This window comes from Arachis stenosperma, chromosome 2 (assembly GCF_014773155.1).
Source record: "Arachis stenosperma cultivar V10309 chromosome 2, arast.V10309.gnm1.PFL2, whole genome shotgun sequence".
Classification (NCBI taxonomy): domain Eukaryota; kingdom Viridiplantae; phylum Streptophyta; class Magnoliopsida; order Fabales; family Fabaceae; genus Arachis; species Arachis stenosperma.
In genome coordinates this window covers 17,197,052-17,216,600 of record NC_080378.1, presented here as the reverse complement: position 1 = coordinate 17,216,600, position 19,549 = coordinate 17,197,052, and the positions used below count along the sequence as shown (strand labels likewise).

Here is a 19,549-nt window from a genome sequence, read left to right as displayed (position 1 = left end):
GTGGACCACTATAGAGTGGAGTATGCTTCCCGGATACTATTCAGTGAGATGAATAAACAGAGAGATCGGGCAATTAGAGAGAGTAGTGCTATAAGGCTGTCGAAGCCATCCTCTGTATTATTGAGTCCGTTTTGTCAGATTAATTCTGCTGATATAGAAACTGGGTAATCCAACTGCTGGGTAGTTTGTAAATTAAACAAATGATGTAAATATTTGCCAATTATCAACAACTTCTATTCCATGTATATTTTTTCCCATAGTTAAACTATCTGTGCTGGTAAACTATTTGTGATGTATTCAAAAACTTATTACAGGTGGTAAACGCAAATTATAAACTGTTACACCCAACACAAGTCTAATAATATACCCAAGATTGCATAAAATATACACCCAACTGTCTGCGCTGTATTCAAAATGTATGAATTACATGTACTAAAATATGAAGAAAAACATCAAATGAAATATACACCCATAACCTGCGAATTTTTACAGCTTTTGTTCTATATGTATCTATATATGTGTCTATATGTAAATTGTGAATTAACAAAAATACACCCAAAAGAAACAGTGATTTTACACCCATATTCTATAAAACTATACACCCAACGAGTTATCCCCTGCTGCTGGTACCCTGAGCTGATAATTCATAATGTGCCCTTGATATTGGTTGGAATTTGAATGCGCCGCTGATGCAGCATCAAACACGTTTATCTGAATATAACACTCACACATTAGCTAAACTATTAACAAGAAAAATAAACTCAATCGCCACAAATTTAAAGAACATTTTCTTATACCTCGCTTAAAACTTTCGTCTTCTTCTTCTTTGTGGCATTTGCAATCTGTTTCTCCAGCTTTGAACCTAGCCTGTTTTTTGGATGTCCTCTTGTTCGAATCCTTGGCGGGCTTTGAAGCTCGTTAACGGATTCCAAGTTGGCGTCTTTGTGGGATAAAGAAGATCTCCCCTTCCTTTTGGCTTTTAATGCTTCCATCTCGGCCATGACGTTATCGTACGCACGGTGTAGAATTGCAGTCAGCTCCTCCGATTCGGAGGCAAATTCGCAAATATTTTGCGAACGAAAAACCAATTGGTCGAACCTCTTGCTTCTTGGCTCCATTAGTGGCTCGTCGTGGCTGCTCTTGGTGTGTGTGTCGCCTCTTTACCTTCTTGCTCCATCGTTCCAGTATATATCTAGGAGACACTTGGCTTACTTGTTCGAAGCTTAACACGCTTAGTGCGTGACGGCACAGTATCCCTCTCGACTCGAATAATAAGCATTGGCATTTTACCTCGGCTGCAACTGAGTCGTAGGTAACTACGAACTTGTTGAATATTGAGCTGGAAACTTGTTCTCCGACTTCGTATATTGAATAGCCTAGAGCGAAATTCTTTAATCTGGTGATGCAATTCGCCTTTCCTCTGAATTGCGCTTGGACTTCCCTAAACTTTGCATGAGTGTATGCATCTTGAAACTGAGCTTCAATGCAGGATTTGGTTGCACACGGTATGACCGTATGAAAATCTGCAGCATCTGATTCTCTCTCAGCTTGCTCCCCGCTTCCGAGGCAATTATCGTATTGCTTGACGAACTGAATAAGCAAGCTGTTCCGGGTGATGTACTTGTTAAAAAATGAATGCATGCTCTCGCTCCTTTGTGTGCTTCTCATCCCTGCCCAGAAGTGGTGATCCAGATAGATAGGAACCCATATGTGACGGTCTTCGTATAGATCTGCATAATACACCCAAACACAGACTGTAAAATACACCCGAGAGAACATACAATTTACACCTCTGATGCAGATTTTAAAAACACATTACCTGAAAGCCACTTGTTGTCCGTAAGACCAAAATTCAGCAGAAAATCGTTCCAATTCCTATCGAATGAGTCTTTGCTATGAGAGTTCCAAACAACATGGCTCATTTCTTGTTCGATATCGGCATGTCCCTTGTACCCGTTTAATTTGCTTGGAATCTTCTTCATGATGTGCCAAATACACCAGCGGTGAACTGTTGTTGGCATACAGGCCTCTAAAGCCCTTTTCATTGATGCACAATGATCGGTGAGAAACCCTTTCGGAGCGTTTCCTCCCATGCAATGAAGCCAGCATTGAAATAATCATTTGAATGATTCAATTTCTTCGTTCTTCATCAAAGAGCATCCGAGAAGTGTTGACTGACCTTGGTGATTCACCCCGACAAAAGAACCACAGACCAAATTATACCTGAAACAAATTACCATGGTCCAGAATGCAAAATCATTAGGTACACCCCAACAAATGCTTCGAATACACCCAATGAGACCACCAATATACACCTCTACTGCGGATTCGTAAAAATAAATTAATTTAGCATCATAAACAGGGACAGTTTATTACCTGTTTGTATTGTAGGTGGTGTCGAATGAAATGACGTCTCCGAAATACTCAAAGGCGGCTCTGCTTCTTGCATCGGCCCAAAAAGCCAGCTTAATCGATTGATCCTCCTCAAGTTCGAGCTCAAAAAAGAAATTCGGATTCTTCTCTTTCATTCTTAAGAAATATTTCCCGAATTCCTTTGCATCTTCTTGTTCGGAAACATTCCGCACTTCCCTGGTAATGTAATTCCTCACGTCCTTTTCGATAAAATTTAACTCGCGGTGACCCCCGGCAGCGGCAACAAATGATTGGTAGGTTTTGCTTGGTCTGATATCGGCCTCCTCGTTATTCTCTATCGTACGACGAATGGACATGGTTAGTTCCCTGTGCTATTTGAGCATCTCTACTTTGCTTGGACAGCAGGTGTGTGAATGATCCAGCACAACCTTTGAAATGATCCAAGCACCGACATCCTTCAATGTGTGTATATAAATTCTTGCAGGACAGTTTAAACCGGCTGTCGGATTGGTCTTCTCGGTTGGAGATATTTTAGATCTCCATTTTCCCTCTCTGCTACATGTAATCAGTTGATTCTTAATCTCGTTTCCCTTCCTATTTGTGCACCGAACTCTTGTAGAGAAACCTGCAGCCTTGGCGTAGTTCCTGTAAAATTTTCCAGCATCTTCAAGGGTGGTAAAGGTCATTCCGACCTTCGGAACAAGCTCGTCATCAACAACCGAGAGAGGCTGCAAAATACATCGTGTCAGAACTGTGAATACACCCATAGATATCATTCAAATACACCCAATCATGTCTAATATGATACACCCGAACCGCAACAACTCAACTACAGAATGACCTTTAAAGCCATAAACTGTAAATACTCAGGCTGCAGAATACACCATGTCAAAAACTAAAAACACACCCAATCATGTCTGATATAATACACCTGAACAACAACAACTCAATTAAAATAACAAAAAACCAGTAAAGTGTAGATACACCCACACTTCTAGCTAAAATACACCCAAAGAAGAATTGATCTACACCCGAGCGTCTACTATAAATTCCAGTTAATTAATCACAACTAATACATTGAATGTACAGATTCATGTTAACGTGTTACTTTCACAGTCAATGTTCAGCAATTTTTCAACTACACAATGCTATACAAATTACTGAAAGAAAAATCATACTAATCTTATGTAAATCAAACCTCAGGAAATTCGTTAAATTCAAATTCATAATCCACTTCGCCTGGATTCAGCTGACAATCAGAGATTGAATGATCCATTAAACAACAAATCAAAATAGAAAACGAAGGTCGAGTTGCAGAGAGAGAAAAAAGTAATGTAAACGAAGAACATACCAGTGAGAAAAGGACAGAAAAAGAACGATGGAGAAGAAGGAGGGAAGACGCGCGAGAAGAAGAACAACCAAATCTCAAAATATCGAAAACGAAGAAGGAAACAAATATTTTAAATTTGGTAGTTAGATATACGCGGGATGTTATATAGCGCGTGTAATTAACGTACGTGGAGCAGCGCGTATTTGTTTAATGAACTTGTAAAGCATACAAGCCCTAGCTTTTCCGTAAAAGATATTACTAAAATTAAAATATTGTTTTATTATTTAACAAATTTTAATTTAAAAAATAAAAAAAATAACAATATATTAAAAAACTAATTTTATCAACGCTTTTATAGCTACCAAGTTCCAACACATCATCATACTCAAATTTTTGTTTGTTACACCAAAAACGAGTTGCTAAATTTGACAAGACAGTAAAACGCGGCACATTTTACATGTTTATTACTCGGCTATACATACCAGTTCACTTAAAAAGTATTTTCATTAAGAAATATTTTTATTCGACTCCATCAGAACATCAGCTGCACAAAAACGGTTTTTCTTTTAAATAAGCGTCGGAGTGACAGTAACCGTAGATATATACTCCATACCAAAAGAAAGAAGTAACCTCTCCATAACAAGTTTCACCAATAAGGCAATAACTATGAAAAACAATTAAACAAAAAATTTGGTACCAATATTTTAGTTATCTACATGATCAATATTCATATAAGTTATAGTAACATATTATGAAATGAACGCTTGGTACAACCATCACAACAATTAAATCAAGTATAGAAAATCTGCTAAGGACGGGGACGTGGAGTATTTGAGTGCTAACTGCAGGGTAATGTTATAAAATACCTCGACGCAGTTCAATGAATTTACAACATGAAACTTCCCTTGTATTATGGCAAAGCAAACTCAATGATCTTACTTTCCATAGCCATCAACCAAACTATGACTCGGAGGGTTTGCTTCCCCTAAAAGCTGAAAGAGAAAAGAATGACCTTGTCGCTGGAACGTGAACATGCAGAAGAAAACATTAAAGTATTTAATGAGAAACGCCACTAGTGAGAAAATCAATGTAGAAAAGTATAGGGAACACTAAAATCATGCTCCCTTCATTCCATATTAATTTGTTTGACCCTTTCCTTTTAACTAGATTTATATAAATTATAATCCTAATACATCAATTTATCAATTTATCAATGTAACAAAAAAGTTAACACCAACTCGTCTATATTTAAATAAAAAGAAAAAGGATAAAAAAAAAGTATTTGTAAGTCTGTAGTTAGTGTTTCTCATGAAGACTGACCTCTTGTAGAACTGACACCATCATGCACCTTGTTAGAACCCTTGCCATCATCTCTACTTGCTGCAAACCAGAAATCTATACGTGATAAGAATAGAGGCATCATATGAACAATTAGAGCCGGTTAATTTGCAATCAGTCAAGTTCAACGTGAAAAACAACACAAAGACATTAGCATAAAAGAAATATCTTGTTGAATTTCAGTCCCTATTAATTGCCCAATAAGCAATGATGTTATTGTAAGAATTTTCAAAAATTTGACGGATATGCCCCCAAATAACTGAATATTGGAGAGATGCCAAAAATTAGCCATCAAATAAGAACACGACAGGAAAAAGGAGCAGAAGGAAAGCATCTAATGTTCGAGAGGACAAGGGAAAAAAAAAATACAGGGACTTCAAAATTTGGTGCAGCACCATCAGTAGAGAGGAAAAGCAAAGAGAGAAATGTATGTTTATTAGTACCTAAATTTCTTTCATATCCTTCATGCATTGAACTTTTTGGTTGCCCATAACTCTTCATATTAAGGGCAGCCTTTCTCAGTAGATTGTCGGCATTTCTTTTATTGGAGTTTTTAAAATCCTCAGCATCGTCCTCTCCTTCGGAGAATACGGATGGACTAGACCAACCAGTAGAACCTGTATCACCACCACCTTTGCTCTTCCGAGCAAATTTCAGGAGCCTTTTGAAACCTTTGGGTGCATCTTTTTGGGATATAATGGCCGGAGGATTCTCAGCATTTCCCCATTCACAAGTGTCAGGTTCACTGTTTTCTTCTTGAAGCATTTGCGACAGAGAATGGCGAACACGGGGACTAGCGGATCCTGCTGGAGGGATACCAGCCAGAGATGTGGGTTGAAATGTGTTGTCCTCGCATGGCCTGGACAGTTCCAGATCCTCTTCGGTCTCCTCCACCCAGGCAGAGGGTGATATGGTTGACTCTTCATTCCTTATTTCTATGGGAGACTCTATTACATCTGTTGAGACATCACCAACTTCAGTAGGATCTTGGTCTAAATTTCCTATTTCACCACATTGCAAGTGGTTATTTACCTGAGTTTCTGGTTCTGTAGCAGCATTCTGATGAGTGGGTGTTGCAGTGTCCCTGTCTGAATGTTGACTGTTCAGATCAGAAGCATTGAGAACCAATTCCGTTTCTTGATGTTGAATACCATTTTCAGTGAGAGATTTGTCCAGCTTAGGAGGAGTTTTTCTCTTGTTAAGATTACCAGCACCAGTCCCTGTACCATTTCCCATCCGAGAACCCTTACGTAGAAATGGTTTCGATTCCAATGGCACCACACTGCTTTTCTTGGTTCCCTTGCTAGCCAAGCTAATCTTTGAAGGAACAGTGGTTTCTTCAGAAGCTTTCGTTACTTTTGCTTTGGTTGCCTTGCTCTTATTTGCAACAGCTGTCTGCCATTTCTCATTGCTTTTGACACTTCTGGCACTGCCAGTCTGAGGTTCTTTCTCATTTCTGTTTCGATGCTGGGACTTCTCCCTTTGGGGGATTGGTTGAGGCACAGAAGATGTCGAGATTGGTTTCCGACGTGTTGGGGTGGTGCTAGCAGATGAAATTCCACTGCGTGATTTAACAGGAGATGTCCCTGCAGCCCTTGGTGAAGGCATTGCTGACCATGATTTTCGAATAGCAGGCACTGGTGACGTTTTAGATGTCTTCTTTGTAGCTATAGGTTTAGAGGTCTCTTTTGGAGAATTTGCAGGTTGAGTTGGATTTCTTAGTGATTTTTGGGGCAACCTTGTAGCACTTTTTTTACTTGCACTCAGATTTTTGGATAACATTTCTTTCCTCTTATCAAGTAGTTGCTGCATTTCTCGAAACTGTGCTTCTTTTTCTACCCGCTTTCCAGTATTCTCTCCTCGGAGTTTTGCATCCCTTTTCTCCTTATAATTATCATAAGACCCTCCCCTCTGTTCAAAAGGAATATTCTGGTTTCTGCTGGGCTGGGACTTTCCAAACATAACAGGCTTGCTTTCAACCATTTTCTTAAGAATCTGGTTGAACTCTTCTTGCTTTCTTTTATTCCATTCTTCTGAGGCTGCCAACTTTCTGGCAGTTTCCTCTTTTGACTCAATTTCTTTTGCATTATCTATAGCATAGGAGCTATTTTCCTGTCTTTCCTGTTTTATGTCACCAGCATTTATCTCATCGTTATCGTGACTTTCAGAAGTAAAATCAGACACCACTTCTTCCGAATTCTTATGGTTATCGACATCTACCACATCATTGGAAGTCACTGGAAGAGGATCTTCAGTTGCAACTTCTGGCTGGTCTTGAACAGAGGTCTCTCCCATACCTGCACTCCATCTTCTCAAGACAGATTTATTTGTACTGATAGAAACATCTGCTAATGACTTCCTCTTTTGAATATCTGCAGTTTGATCCCGCTGTTTACCTTCAAAAAGACTGATGGCATCTTGCACCGTTATCCTCCTAACATCAATTTCTGATTTCTTATAGGGTTGCTCAGATACTTCCCCTTCAGAGCCATTTTCAGCAGCATCTCTATAAGAAATTGGCCCCCCTTTGCCAGGAAAAAAATTGAGACTCTTTATAGTTAATGCAGCAGCTCTGCGAGGTCCTGCTCTTCCTATTTGTACCCTTCGCATTGGGGATGCCGACCTTCTGGGTGTTGCAGATCTTACAAGAGAACGACTTCTCTCAGCAGATATTTGATCCTCATCACTTGAGTTAGAAGACTCCTCACTTTCTGTTGAACTCTGCCTCTCAATTTGAGCAGCTTTAGCTGGTGAAACACCGTAGACAACAGGGGCATCAGAGTTAGATGACCTGGAAATCTGCCGAACTTTAACAGGGTTGCTTGCAGCACTGCTTGTCCCCTTACATGTAGTCGAGGGTGTTTCATTGTTCAAGGGACCAGTATCCTGGCTCGTTTGATTTAGTTCTATAAACTTGCACAAAGAATTCCTGTGTTCACGTACACAATGTAGGTAAACTCTGCTCAGCAATGTTTCTAGTAGTAGAGAAGTTTTGCTAAAGATATAATAGTATTTACTCATCGTGAGAGTTGATAAATCTGTCTGAAACTTACTCAATTTTAACAGCACCAAAATGTTGAGAAAATTTTGCTAAATGAGTCATAGCTTCACGGGAGCAGGTATCACCAGTAGCCTTGTCAATTGTTTCAACCAACTTGCTTCTCAATGCTGTAAGCCTTAGGTCCATTGCTCGTAATAATTCGTTCCTGGGAGCATATTCTAAGAAAGCTTAATAAAGGTCGCAAGCAAAAATATATATTTGCTAAATGTAATGTAATAGTTACAACAACATACTTTGAAGCATCAGATGACAAGCTTTTTTCTTCAGGCTGTTCATAAGCAATAAACTATTAGTTCAGAAGACAACTATCAATTAGAAACAAAACATATCCAGTATATATTTGCTGAAAGACAAGTATCACCTTTCCATATAATGAAACATGGAATTTTTTCGACTCCTCCAACTGTGACATCTCATCCATGATAGTATTAATGTCAATTATCAAATCTGGTGAACTAATAATATGCAGGAACCTGAGATGCAAAATAATTGATAGCTAGTAAGATTTTCATATAAGTGAAATGCAAAGGGAAACAAAACTAAAGGATCTGCCATCCTTGATAGAAACCTTGTAACAGTAGCTTTTGAAAACCATTCAGCACCATGCATATTTTCTGGCAACTCAAGATCAAAGTTCGCGTTAGATCCCTTGGCATATAATTTGTTTATTGCAGGTATATGCGGCAACAGGTGTTCCAAATGTCCGGCCAACACTTGCTCGGATTGTTTCCCCTTAAATACAAATGCCTCATACCTAGCCCAATACAGGCACGTAAAATGTAAAAGAAATTCACATATGGAAAAGATCACAATAAATCAATACTCAATGCAAAACTGAATCTACTGACCAGAGACATAAGGATAACAGAAATGTTTGGTAACCAAAATAAATTAGCCAAAAATAGCCCGAACTTACCTTATTTAACATAACAATTAATGAATGATAAATAAGGTAAATTCTGACCTTTTTTTTTTTTTGTCGCCCTAACATTACAGTAAGGATAATAACATTTCCAAAACAACTTCAGAATATACTAATATAGTACTGAAAGAATTCATGTCATAAATTCAGTTTCAATTAGAAAACCTAGTTCTAACTCCACTTTCCACTTAATAAAAGCTGACCTATTTTGATTCGGAAAAATCCGAATTGAAGCATAATCCAAAGGCGCGTTAGCATGCAGTGCATCCTCCATTTCCAAGATTTCAGATGGAAAAAAAAGGAACTTGAACCAGAAAGGAAAATTAACAATTAGAGATAGAACTTTAGTTAACTCTCAAGTCAGAATTTAGTCAACAATTTTTCGCTAGAATGACTAAAGTGAAAACGGTGAAGATTCTTCCCATCACAATCATGCAATTAAGTTAGGAGAACATTATGCAACTACTAAATGTAAAAATGCTAAAAAAAATTCTAAAATATTAATGCTGGTTATCAACAACCGCTCTTCCTAGCACATCATTGGAGAAGTAAAAAAGTAATCCACAAAAAATCACAGAAATTTGATTTCGAAAAAAGTTATAAAAAAATCAAATTACAGGAGACGATAATGGAATATGCAGTTACAATCAGAAAGTGACATCCAGATCAAAGAAGAAAAGAAAAATGAGTTGCTAAGAATGCGTGTGCATTGAAGTCAGATCTGAAAAGAAAAAAAGTTTCAAACTAAACGGAGAAAGAAAAATCGCAGAAAGAGTAAATTACAAAATTCGAGTGAAGCAAGGAGATAAAGAAGGAAATCTCGGATTCTTAAAAATAAATTTGGATTTAAACAGAAAAAAAAAACATGGAAACAGCAACAATCCAATGTATCGAAAACCAAGACAGTGAGCAAGAGAATCGCACTCAAGCAAGGAAGGTGAGAGAGTCTCGCTAGACAAGAATACCGAAACAGCGGTTATTCTCTCACCGCTTTCTTTCTCTCTCCTCTAACGTTCGAGATCTGAAATGTTTTTACGTCACAAAAAGAGGAAAGAGAGAAAGGATCTTCAAAATGGTGAATGAAAATGAAAATGTGAGTAAGAGTGAGAAGAGGAAGCTGCAGCTTCAAGCCGAATCTCTCTGTGTGAAACTGTGAGTGATGGAGTGTGATGAGAAATGAACACAAATAATGCGATGGATGAGTTATGAGTGATGAGTGGAACAAAAGTAACTTGTGTTTTGTGGTCCGCGCTATGAACTATAATTACTAGGTGAAGAGGTATTAATGTGAAGTTAATATAACAAGTTTGATTATATTATTATGAATAATTTTTAATTGTTAATTTTATATGAAAATAATTATATATAGATTTTTATTTAATTATTATACTAAGTAACTAATCTAAAATACAAAATTAATTAACTTAATAGGCTCTTAGCTTTTAATAAAAAATTCTTAATTTCTATGCACAACAACTAAAGAATAAGATACCACACCCATTGCGCGTGAATTTGATCAAATAATTGTATAAAATATTTTTATATCTAGAAATAAAAATTATAAAAAAAAGACTTGCATTTATAAAATTTTGTTTAGATGAAGTGGAATTAGTTGAGTTTTAATAACACAAAATTCTGGTAGTTGAAGAAAAGAAACCAAGAGCAAATGCACTGCACGTTACGCACCACTATAATCAACTCTATTCGTGTTTTTATTCCCTACGCGTGTCTTTCACGCTCTGCAACCCATTTTCTTATCTCGGTTTCTTCTTTTCCATTATTTATATGAAAATTATCTTATAAATAAATAAAAAGAACTTTGCTTTGTTTGGATTTTTTATGATAACATTTTGCATTGGGTGATGAGATATGCCTGAGTGCAGTATTAAGTATGTCTACGTTAATTTTAATTTTAAACATGCAGAAAATAGGGGAGGCCAAAAAAGTGTGACAAAGATTTGAGATTGAGATTGGGTTGAGACTTGTGTAAAGTAAAACGACAACTCTCACCGCTACCGAAGGCATAACACGCGTGCGTTTGGGGTTTCCAGATCCACACATAACGTACATGTTTCCTTTGAAATTTTTTGTATTATTTACACTCTTCATATCACATACAATAACTTAATCTTGGGCCTTGTCTATTGTCGGTTATTTACGTGTGTACATGTCAACCATAACATACCCGGTTCCTTCGGGGACATCCGATAAAAAAACCCATACCATACCCCTCAACCTTAACAACATAAATGCACAGCATAAACCACTTCCTACCCAATATATCTTTTCTCTTCACTTATGAAGCACGCGTTTCATGAACCCGACAAGTAACAAGAGCCATTGTCAATTTAATTATTACTTGATTTGGCTTCGCCGCTTCGGCGACTTTATTCTATAGCAATGACGTATAACTACAATTTTAATTTGAATTTAGTGTTGATGTAGTTTAGATATGTATCTAATTATATAATGTTATATTAATAAATATAATTATTTTTTATATTAATTATGTAAATAATTATTTAAAAAATAGATATAATTATATAAAATATTTTATATTATTAATATATTTGTTTATATCCTGACTTAATTCTATGATTCAGGTTCAAGTAAGTCAAAAAGGTCCAACCTATAAGTTGGTCTTCACCATTTATCCGATCTCATCTAAAGAGATTGGGATCGACATAAGCTGCTCCCCGAAGAAGCCAGGTTCAACATGAACTGGCAGATAACGCTTATTCAAATAAGTAACTGCCCCTTAAAATCTCTTATCCATTTTTAAAAGAGATATCTTAACAACCCTAAGATAAAGGGACGATTATCCACTTTCAGAAGTGGAACTACTCCAACGGTGGTTATTGAATCATCACTATAAATACACTGACACACTCAGGTAAAAACTAAGTTCCAATACCCCCTAAACCTGCTTACCCACTTGCTAACTTAAGCATCGGAGTGTCTTTGCAGGTACCACCCTCCATTCCTTCAAACACGTAGCTCGGACGGCGGCTCCCGAACGCGAACAAGTCGGAGACCACCTTTCTTTGAGATTTGGGCCAATCCTTCAAGCCCAAACCACCTATCTCAGGTTACCCACATAACATTGGTGCCATTACTAGGGACCTGGGAAAACAACTTACAATGACGGATGACCAGAACGAAGACAGACATACAGCATCAAAGTTTGAGCAAGAGCAGCAAGATGCAGTTAACAATGACAAGGCAATAATCTCTCTACAAGGAGCGGATAGCCAACACTGGGAAGGTCCCTCAGGTGCTAAAGTCCCAAGGGAAATCTCCTCTGGGGTACACGAACCGAAAAAGGAAGGACAACTTCACGCTACCGATCTCATGGGGCTAACTTTCATGTTGTTCCCCCTGAAGAACTTATAAGTATAACTTATCCATGGCCTTTTGCAAAATGGGGATTAGACCTACTTGGACCCTTTCCCAAGTGCCTAGACAAGTAAAATACCTTATAGTGGGAGTGGACTACATTACAAAGTGGATCGAAGCAGAACCATTAGCCACCATCACAGCTCAGAGAAGTCGGAAGTTCCTCTACAAGAATATCATTACCAGGTATGGCATTCCCAATTCCATTACCACAGATAATGGCACTCAATTCACCGACTTTACATTCAGAAATCTAGTAGCCAGTATGAAAATCAAGCATCAGTTCACCTCGGTTGGGCACCCACAAGCAAATGGGCAAGCAGAAGCCGCCAATAAAATCATACTATATGGATTAAAGAAAAGATTACAAGATACAAAAGGGGGCTTGGGCCGAGGAGCTCCCTCAAGTGTTATGGGCATATCGGACTACACCCCAGTCTGCCACGAGAGAAACACCCTTCCGACTTACTTATGGCATAGAAGCCATGGTACCAGTTGAAGTCAACGAGCAAAGTCCAAGGGTGAGGTTTTATGATGAGATCGGCAATATTCAGGCACACAAAGAAGAACTCAAACTACTCCCTGAAGTTTGAGAACAAGCCCAAATAAGGAAAGCAGCGCTAAAGCAAAGGATGACAAACAGATACAACAAGAAAGTCATTCGAAGAAATTTCGCCTCAGACAACTTGGTTCTGATCAGAAATGACATCGGGGCAAACAAGTCGGGTGAAGGAAAACTCGCTGCTAATTGGAAAGGGCCATATAACATAAATGAAGTGCTCGGAAAGGGGTATTACAAGGTATCCGACTTGAGCGGTGCCGAGCTCCCAAGATCGTGGCATGCTTGCAACATGAAGAGTTATTATAGCTAGAAGCAAACTCCGCTCCCTTATGTACTCTTTTTTCCGACTTCATGGTTTTTTTTCCAAAAAAAGGATTTTTCTAAAAGGGGTTTTAACGAGGCATCAAAGCGGGGGGATTAAGGGTTAATAATCTTAAAATCCCTTAGTAGCTAAGTTAACTTTTATAAAAGTTACCTCCATCAATTAATAAAGATTTTATTCTATCTCTTTAATTCCGTTATTATCATCATTATTCTACGAAACGCACCAATTTAAGCTAAAAAAAGCATGAAAATCCCATGACCGACCTAAGTGGTCGGCAGGATAAAACGACGAGGTACAAGTCGGTGTAAAGAGGTTACAAAAGACGATCGTGATAACTCGGGAATAATGTCACTAAACAACACACTAGTCGGAAAACCCGAGAAAATCAAAATGCATCGCAAAAATAACCTAAAGTTACAAAAACAATTCAATAAAAAAATTGAATATGTACGTTCAAAATAACGGAACACAAAAGATACGAAAATCCCTTGAAGATAGGAGCAAAGGCCTCTCAAGTTTTTAAAAGAATTTTTTCTACGATAAAAATCGTCTAACTTAAACAAAACAGCCCACACAACAAAAAGATTTTTTCACAAAAATCAAAGGGCTTTAAAATCTCAAGGAAAATAAAAGCATCAAAACATCCGCAAGCATGTATAATCGAAGATATTTTGTTAAAGGCCCTTATTCCAAAGAAGGACCAACAAAAACAAATAACTTTTTTTAATGACCATAAAAAGGTCAAAATGTCAAGGAACCACCACGACAACAAACATATAAATTGTTCAAAAAGGGCCCACAAGTCGGGCCATAATAGCTAAAATCACTGGGAAGGGAGATCGGATGCATCAAAAGGAATAGAGCTCAAATCTGCTGCAGGAGTAGGAGGGGTCGGAGCAACCTTTTTGGCAGCAGAGGTCGGGACCTCAAAAGAACTCGGCAGGGATTCCTCCTATTTCTCCTCGTGAGGAGGAGACTCAACAATTCGTTGTCCACGAGTCTTCAGCTCTGAATCGGTCTCAGGACGAGGAGGAGAGACAATCGCCCCAACAACAACCACCTTATCAGGATGGAGGGGTGAAAGGTCCAAGTCAGAAGCAATAACTCCGACTTGTTCCTTAAACACCCTGAAAGCCTCCTCTGAGCTCTCAACAATTGAATCCTCTAGGTCCTGATAAGCCTCCCAATTCAACTCCAGCTGCCTTTGAAGATCAATATTTTCAGAAAATACCCTAACATAAATTTGCTCCGCTTTCTCCTTCAACCTCTCAGCCATGGCACGCTGGCCCATTAACTTCTTCTCCCTCTCCTGAAGTTGGGCCAGCTCCTCCTTCAACCAGGCGTTCTCCCTCTGCAGCCTCTTCTCCTCTTCTTGATATAGGACAATCCTCCCTTGAAGGTCCTTCACAGTCTTTTGAAAAGAGCTCAAAGGATTTTTTTTCCAGAATATCAAGAAGGGCAGTGCAAAGTCCAGCAGTCCGAACTCCCACTCCCCCCTGGAACCAAAATTTGAAGATGATTTCGAAGGGAAGCATCATCTATAGCGATCTAGCTATGAGGAAAGATGTGCTTCCAAACGAACTTTAGACCATCGAAGCTGGCCTCCCCAGAAGGAGAAGAACCAGTCTCCGAGGTCTTACATTTCTTTTTTCCAGGCTCGGAAGGGTTTCGAACTGGGGGAACAGGGCAGGAGGAGGAAAAGAAGAAGCAGAAGCAGGGTTTACCAAAATCGGGTGAGAAGAGGACTCTGAGTTGTGAGGAGGAGCGCCAGAAGCTCTGACCTTAGTAGCGTCAGCTCAGGCACAAGCCTTCCTCTTGGCCTCCTGGACCTTTTGGTAGGTAGTGCTGGACCCGCTTTTCACCATTTCTGAAAGAAAGAATGAGAGTCAATTAGCTTACAAAATCCAAGGAAAACACGTTGCAAGTCAGAACTCGTTAGAAATCGCTACAAATAAACAAAAACTACCTAGCTGGGTCCGCACAAAACTCGGAGAACCTAGAAGGAACTTCTTGGTATCTAGATTTGGAGCACGTCCCCAAGCCTCTCGAAAAAACTCAACAACAGCCTCCTCCACCTCATCCAAATTGGCTAGACCATATTTTTCTACAGGGGAGGCCTCCAACCAATAGAGAAAAAATCGGGTATCATTGTTATCGTTCAAGAAAAAAGAGTGATGGCCTTCTACGGCTTGGACCTTAAAGAAAAAGTTTTCAAAGTCATGGAAAGATTCATCAAAGATTGAGAAAACCTTCTGTCCCTGGATAGCTCGAAAGGATACCCACTATTGCTTATTATTCTGAGCACTAAACGGCTTTGTCAGGTGAAAAAGATAGAAAAAGATCTTTAAAGAGGTCAAAAAGTCCAGCTCTTGGCTGACAAGTTGGTAGATTCTCATGAAACTCCAAGAGTTGGGATGTAGTTGGGTAGGAGCAACTCGGCAATGAGACAAAACGTCCATTTCAAACTCAGAAAAAGGAAAAGAAACCCCCAAACGGGTGAAAAGATAGTCGTACATAAAGAAAAAGTGAGAGTTAGAATCGGCAATCCTCCCACATCAAACCCGATCCTCAAGATCCGGGGCTACTAATTCATACTTAAGCTCATCAGCCTCTAAACTACAAATCCTATGATGGGTGCGAAGCTCGGTAGTGAAGTCGGTATCTACTAAAGGATTCTCAATAAGCACAGAATCATCTACCCATTTCAAAAGGGTCTCAGGGATACGGGAAGACATTTTTCGATAGTAAGGAAGTACGTATAAAAGTAATAAGACCTACAAAAAAAAAAATAAAAGCATAAAAAACAGGACTCCCAAAGACAAGGCAGTTTTTGCCGAAAGTAAATAGGAAAAAGAATCACCAGGCAGCAACAACGATATCTAATAAATATGCAAAAATCCTAAAGCCTCATGGTAAAGGCATGAAACTCTCCTCGAACACACAGGCGCACCAAACAGAAATAAAGAAAGTACTACACAAATGGCAGAAGAAAGTAAAGAACTAACCTTTTTTCCTGTAAAATCAAAGAGAAGTAGTTGCAGAGATAAAAAATAACGAACCACCCGAGAACAAAAGGCAAAAGGGAGTTTTTAGTGAAAAAGCAAAAGTGCAAGGAAAAAACTTCAAAGAGAAGACGAAAGAAAATAAAAAAGAAGAGAGAAAAGTATTTATAAGAAACCAGGGGTACAACAGTAAAAGGACGTAATCATTAAAGAAATGCGCCGTTACCAATGTAATTGCCCCCGTGTGTAAATGCGAAATCCCAAACAGACGCAATGTTTTGATTAGACACGACGATTGAGAAATTCGAAATCACGTCGATTTTTAATTAAAACCACATCGGTTTCCGACTTGAATAAACTCAAGCTCAATTAATACTGGAATCCCACTCATGGCTAAGAAGTCGGACTCGAGTAGGGGCACTATTCATACCCTGACCCAATCCTATGGTCCAGGTCCAAGTAAGCCGAAAAGGCCCATCCCAATAATTGGCCTTCACCACTTGCCCGACCTCATCGAAAGAGGTCGGGATCGACATAAACCCCTTCCCAAAGAGGTCGGGTTCAATATGAACTGGCAAATAATGCTTATTCAAATAAGTAACTACTCTCTAAAATCTCTCATCCACTTCTAGAAGAGATATATCAACAACCCTAAGATAAATGGACGGTTATCCATCTTCAGAAGTGGAACTACTCCAATGGTGGTTATTAGATCACCACTATAAATACACTGACACACTTAGGTAAAAATTAAGTTCCAATACTCCATAAACCTGCTTACCCCCTTGCTAACTTAAACATCGGAGTGTCTTTGTAGGTACCACTCCCCATTACTTCAAACACATAACTCGGACAGCGACTCCCGAACGCGAACAAGTCGGAGACCACTTTCCTTTGATATTTGGGCCAATCCTTCAAGTCTAAACCACCTATCTCAGGTTACCCACGTAACAATATCAAAATTAAACTCTTTTAATTTTTGAAAATTAAACTTTGTGTTTTGTGATATTTAAGTTTATTGATTGGGCATAATATCTTAAATGTTTAATACATATTTTACTATTAGTGTAACGAGATATTCGTTAAATTTTTTCATTTTTCAGCCATTTTTTTTACAAAATAACTGCATATAAATTTGATATTTATCTTTCTCTAGCATTAAAAAAAATTCAATTTCAAAATAAAAAGGTAAACTATTTTAAATTAAATTAAAAAATTTTAAAATTATAACTTTTTAAAAATAAAAAATACTAAATCATTAGAACCCAAATTTTTTTTTTATCGAAATCCATTTGAATTTTTCCCTTTTTTCTTATGCAAAAGTTATATGACATCGTCTTTTAATGTAAACAATTAAAAAAAATAAAAACAAAATAAAAAAAAACTTTTTTAAAGGAAGAATCTTTTTTATTGTGGGTGTAGTTTAAATATTTAATAAATAATGTTACTTGTTTTGGATAAATATAAGTGGATTTTAGTTATGTTTAAAAAATATTTTATATATTATTATGTTATTTTAGATGTGTCTTGATAATTTGGTATAGTGTAATTTTAAGTAGTTGGTTAACACAAACTTACTTATTTTTTAGATGTGTTTTAAAAATATTATATTTGTTATTTGTTATTTTGAATTTACTTTAGAAACATTTAAGACACTACATCAAATTTTTATGATACATTTAAAATTATATAATTATACATAAAATAATTATGAACACATTCAAAATGAAACCATATTTCAAAACAGTTATTGACCATTAAATAATTTAAGCACGAAATAATTATGAACACATCTAAAATATAACTATATTTTAAAATAATTACTGACCACATCAGATAATAAAAATCAAACACATATTTTTTGTATCCAAAAAATAACAAAGAAAGTATATATTAATAATTTATTATTTAAGTTATTATTATTTTGGATTGTGTGTTACCTGGAGATAAACAATAAACAAAAATGACAACAAGCAATAGAGGATAACACAAGCAGAAAATTCTAAGATAAATGACCGAATGATTTAATGGTAACTTAAAAATGGTGAAAAAATGGTGTATTTAGGAGAAAAATAATAGCATGTTTGGAAATTTTTAAATGGTATAAAATTGAATTGAATTTTAGTCAAAATTAAATTGAATTTTAGTGTTTAAAATAAATGAATAAAATTATAGAATTGAATTGAATTTTAATGTTTAGAATGTTTATCAAATGAATTAAAATTTTATAATAGATAATTTTATTCTTTATTAATATAACATCATATTTAAATAATAAATATATATTTATTAAATTATATAAAATAATTAAAATACATCTAAAAATATTAAATTTAAAAATATTATTATTAATTAAAAAATTAAATAGCTCTTTATGATTGATTTTAATGACAAACTAATAACAAAAAACAAACATAAACTATCAAGAACCAATGGTCTAATGACATAGCAAATAAAAAAAATAGTTATTAATAGTAAATTATAGCAACTAATTCATGTTATTAAAATGGAACAAAATTATGTCAATTTTTACTAGTGTCATGATCGACACAACTTCACTTAAAATATTCGAATGTATTGGCAAACGTTTGGTGTTATTAATCTAAATTAAACACTTAAAATCTATTACGTGTGTATATTTTTTTAGATATACATAGTAGACTTAAAAAAAAAGATATATATTATATTAAATAAGTTGAAGGAAAGAAAAAAAAAAGGAATAAAGAATGGTGAAAGAAGAGAGAATGTGTGTTGAAAGGTGGGACGCATTGAGAGAAAGTGAGTGAAAAAAGTTAAGAAGAAGTAATTAGATTATAAGGACATTTTAGACATTTTAAGTTTTAAGTGAAATTCCAATGGAATGAAATTTCAAATCGTACCTATTTGGGTTGGAATTGATTTTGAGATAAAACAAAGAAATTGAATTGGATTTGAAAGAATTTCCAAACATCCTATAAAAAAATGTAGTAATTTTAAGAGGTCAGTTTTAACTTATTTAAATATATTAAAATTTAAAATAATTTAAAATAAAAAAATTTAAGATTATATTTAAATTAAATTAAATTAAATTTAATAATACTTTCGTTTAAAATAGAAAAAAATAGATTATTTAGATATAATGATTGAGTAATCGTTGAAGACTTTTTTACCTATATACGCATGAAAAATTCATTTATTCAATTCTCAAAATTCGCATAGGTGGAAACTGTTCCCAAAATGCGCAGCTCCATTTCATGCATG

The 19,549-nt window shown here is 36.5% G+C and overlaps 3 protein-coding genes across 7 annotated transcripts; 1 reads left to right on the top strand and 2 right to left on the bottom strand.

The window, feature by feature from the left end:
- Positions 1-395: 395 nt before the first annotated feature.
- On the bottom strand, positions 396-3,641 carry LOC130962313 (protein FAR-RED IMPAIRED RESPONSE 1-like). The gene is made up of 4 exons (XM_057888530.1): positions 2,377-3,641; positions 1,820-2,223; positions 798-1,730; positions 396-711 (listed from the first exon to the last, which is right to left on the bottom strand). The coding sequence occupies exons 2-3, from the start codon at positions 2,091-2,093 to the stop codon at positions 1,006-1,008; spliced, it is 999 nt and encodes a 332-aa protein (XP_057744513.1). The 5' UTR covers positions 2,094-2,223; positions 2,377-3,641; the 3' UTR covers positions 396-711; positions 798-1,005.
- A 645-nt stretch (positions 3,642-4,286) lies between these two features.
- Positions 4,287-10,269, bottom strand: LOC130961167 (uncharacterized). Of its 5 annotated transcripts, none has more exons than XM_057886896.1 (9): positions 9,949-10,269; positions 9,228-9,328; positions 8,671-8,856; positions 8,464-8,575; positions 8,336-8,370; positions 8,095-8,247; positions 5,485-7,970; positions 5,024-5,083; positions 4,287-4,722 (listed from the first exon to the last, which is right to left on the bottom strand). In XM_057886896.1, exons 2-9 carry the CDS (start codon positions 9,296-9,298, stop codon positions 4,664-4,666), a joined length of 3,162 nt encoding a protein of 1,053 aa, XP_057742879.1. In that variant the 5' UTR covers positions 9,299-9,328; positions 9,949-10,269; the 3' UTR covers positions 4,287-4,663. The 5 variants fall into 5 exon arrangements, with proteins under 5 accessions (XP_057742879.1, XP_057742883.1, XP_057742881.1 ...); XM_057886900.1 differs by having other exon boundaries at positions 4,287-4,695; XM_057886898.1 differs by having other exon boundaries at positions 10,013-10,269.
- Positions 10,270-12,445: 2,176 nt separating this feature from the next.
- Positions 12,446-12,919, top strand: LOC130962649 (uncharacterized). The gene has a single exon (XM_057888837.1). It carries the CDS (start codon positions 12,446-12,448, stop codon positions 12,917-12,919), a length of 474 nt encoding a protein of 157 aa, XP_057744820.1.
- The last annotated feature ends 6,630 nt before the right edge of the window (positions 12,920-19,549 follow it).

What these genes read in the sequence shown, in the direction of transcription:
- LOC130962649 (XM_057888837.1), top strand. Translation starts at nt 12,446, where the DNA reads ATGGGGATTAGACCTACTTGGACCCTTTCCCAAGTGCCTAGACAAGTA.
- LOC130962313 (XM_057888530.1), bottom strand. Translation starts at nt 2,093, where the DNA reads ATGGGAGGAAACGCTCCGAAAGGGTTTCTCACCGATCATTGTGCATCA. An exon ending in GGACAACAAGTGGCTTTCAG is followed by an intron (nt 1,731 to 1,819) that starts GTAATGTGTTTT and finishes TGTATTATGCAG; the next exon opens with ATCTATACGAAGACCGTCAC.
- LOC130961167 (XM_057886896.1), bottom strand. Translation starts at nt 9,298, where the DNA reads ATGGAGGATGCACTGCATGCTAACGCGCCTTTGGATTATGCTTCAATT. An exon ending in TTTGGTGCTGTTAAAATTGA is followed by an intron (nt 7,971 to 8,094) that starts GTAAGTTTCAGA and finishes ACGTGAACACAG; the next exon opens with GAATTCTTTGTGCAAGTTTA. An exon ending in TGGTGTCAGTTCTACAAGAG is followed by an intron (nt 4,723 to 5,023) that starts GTCAGTCTTCAT and finishes TTCACGTTCCAG; the next exon opens with CGACAAGGTCATTCTTTTCT.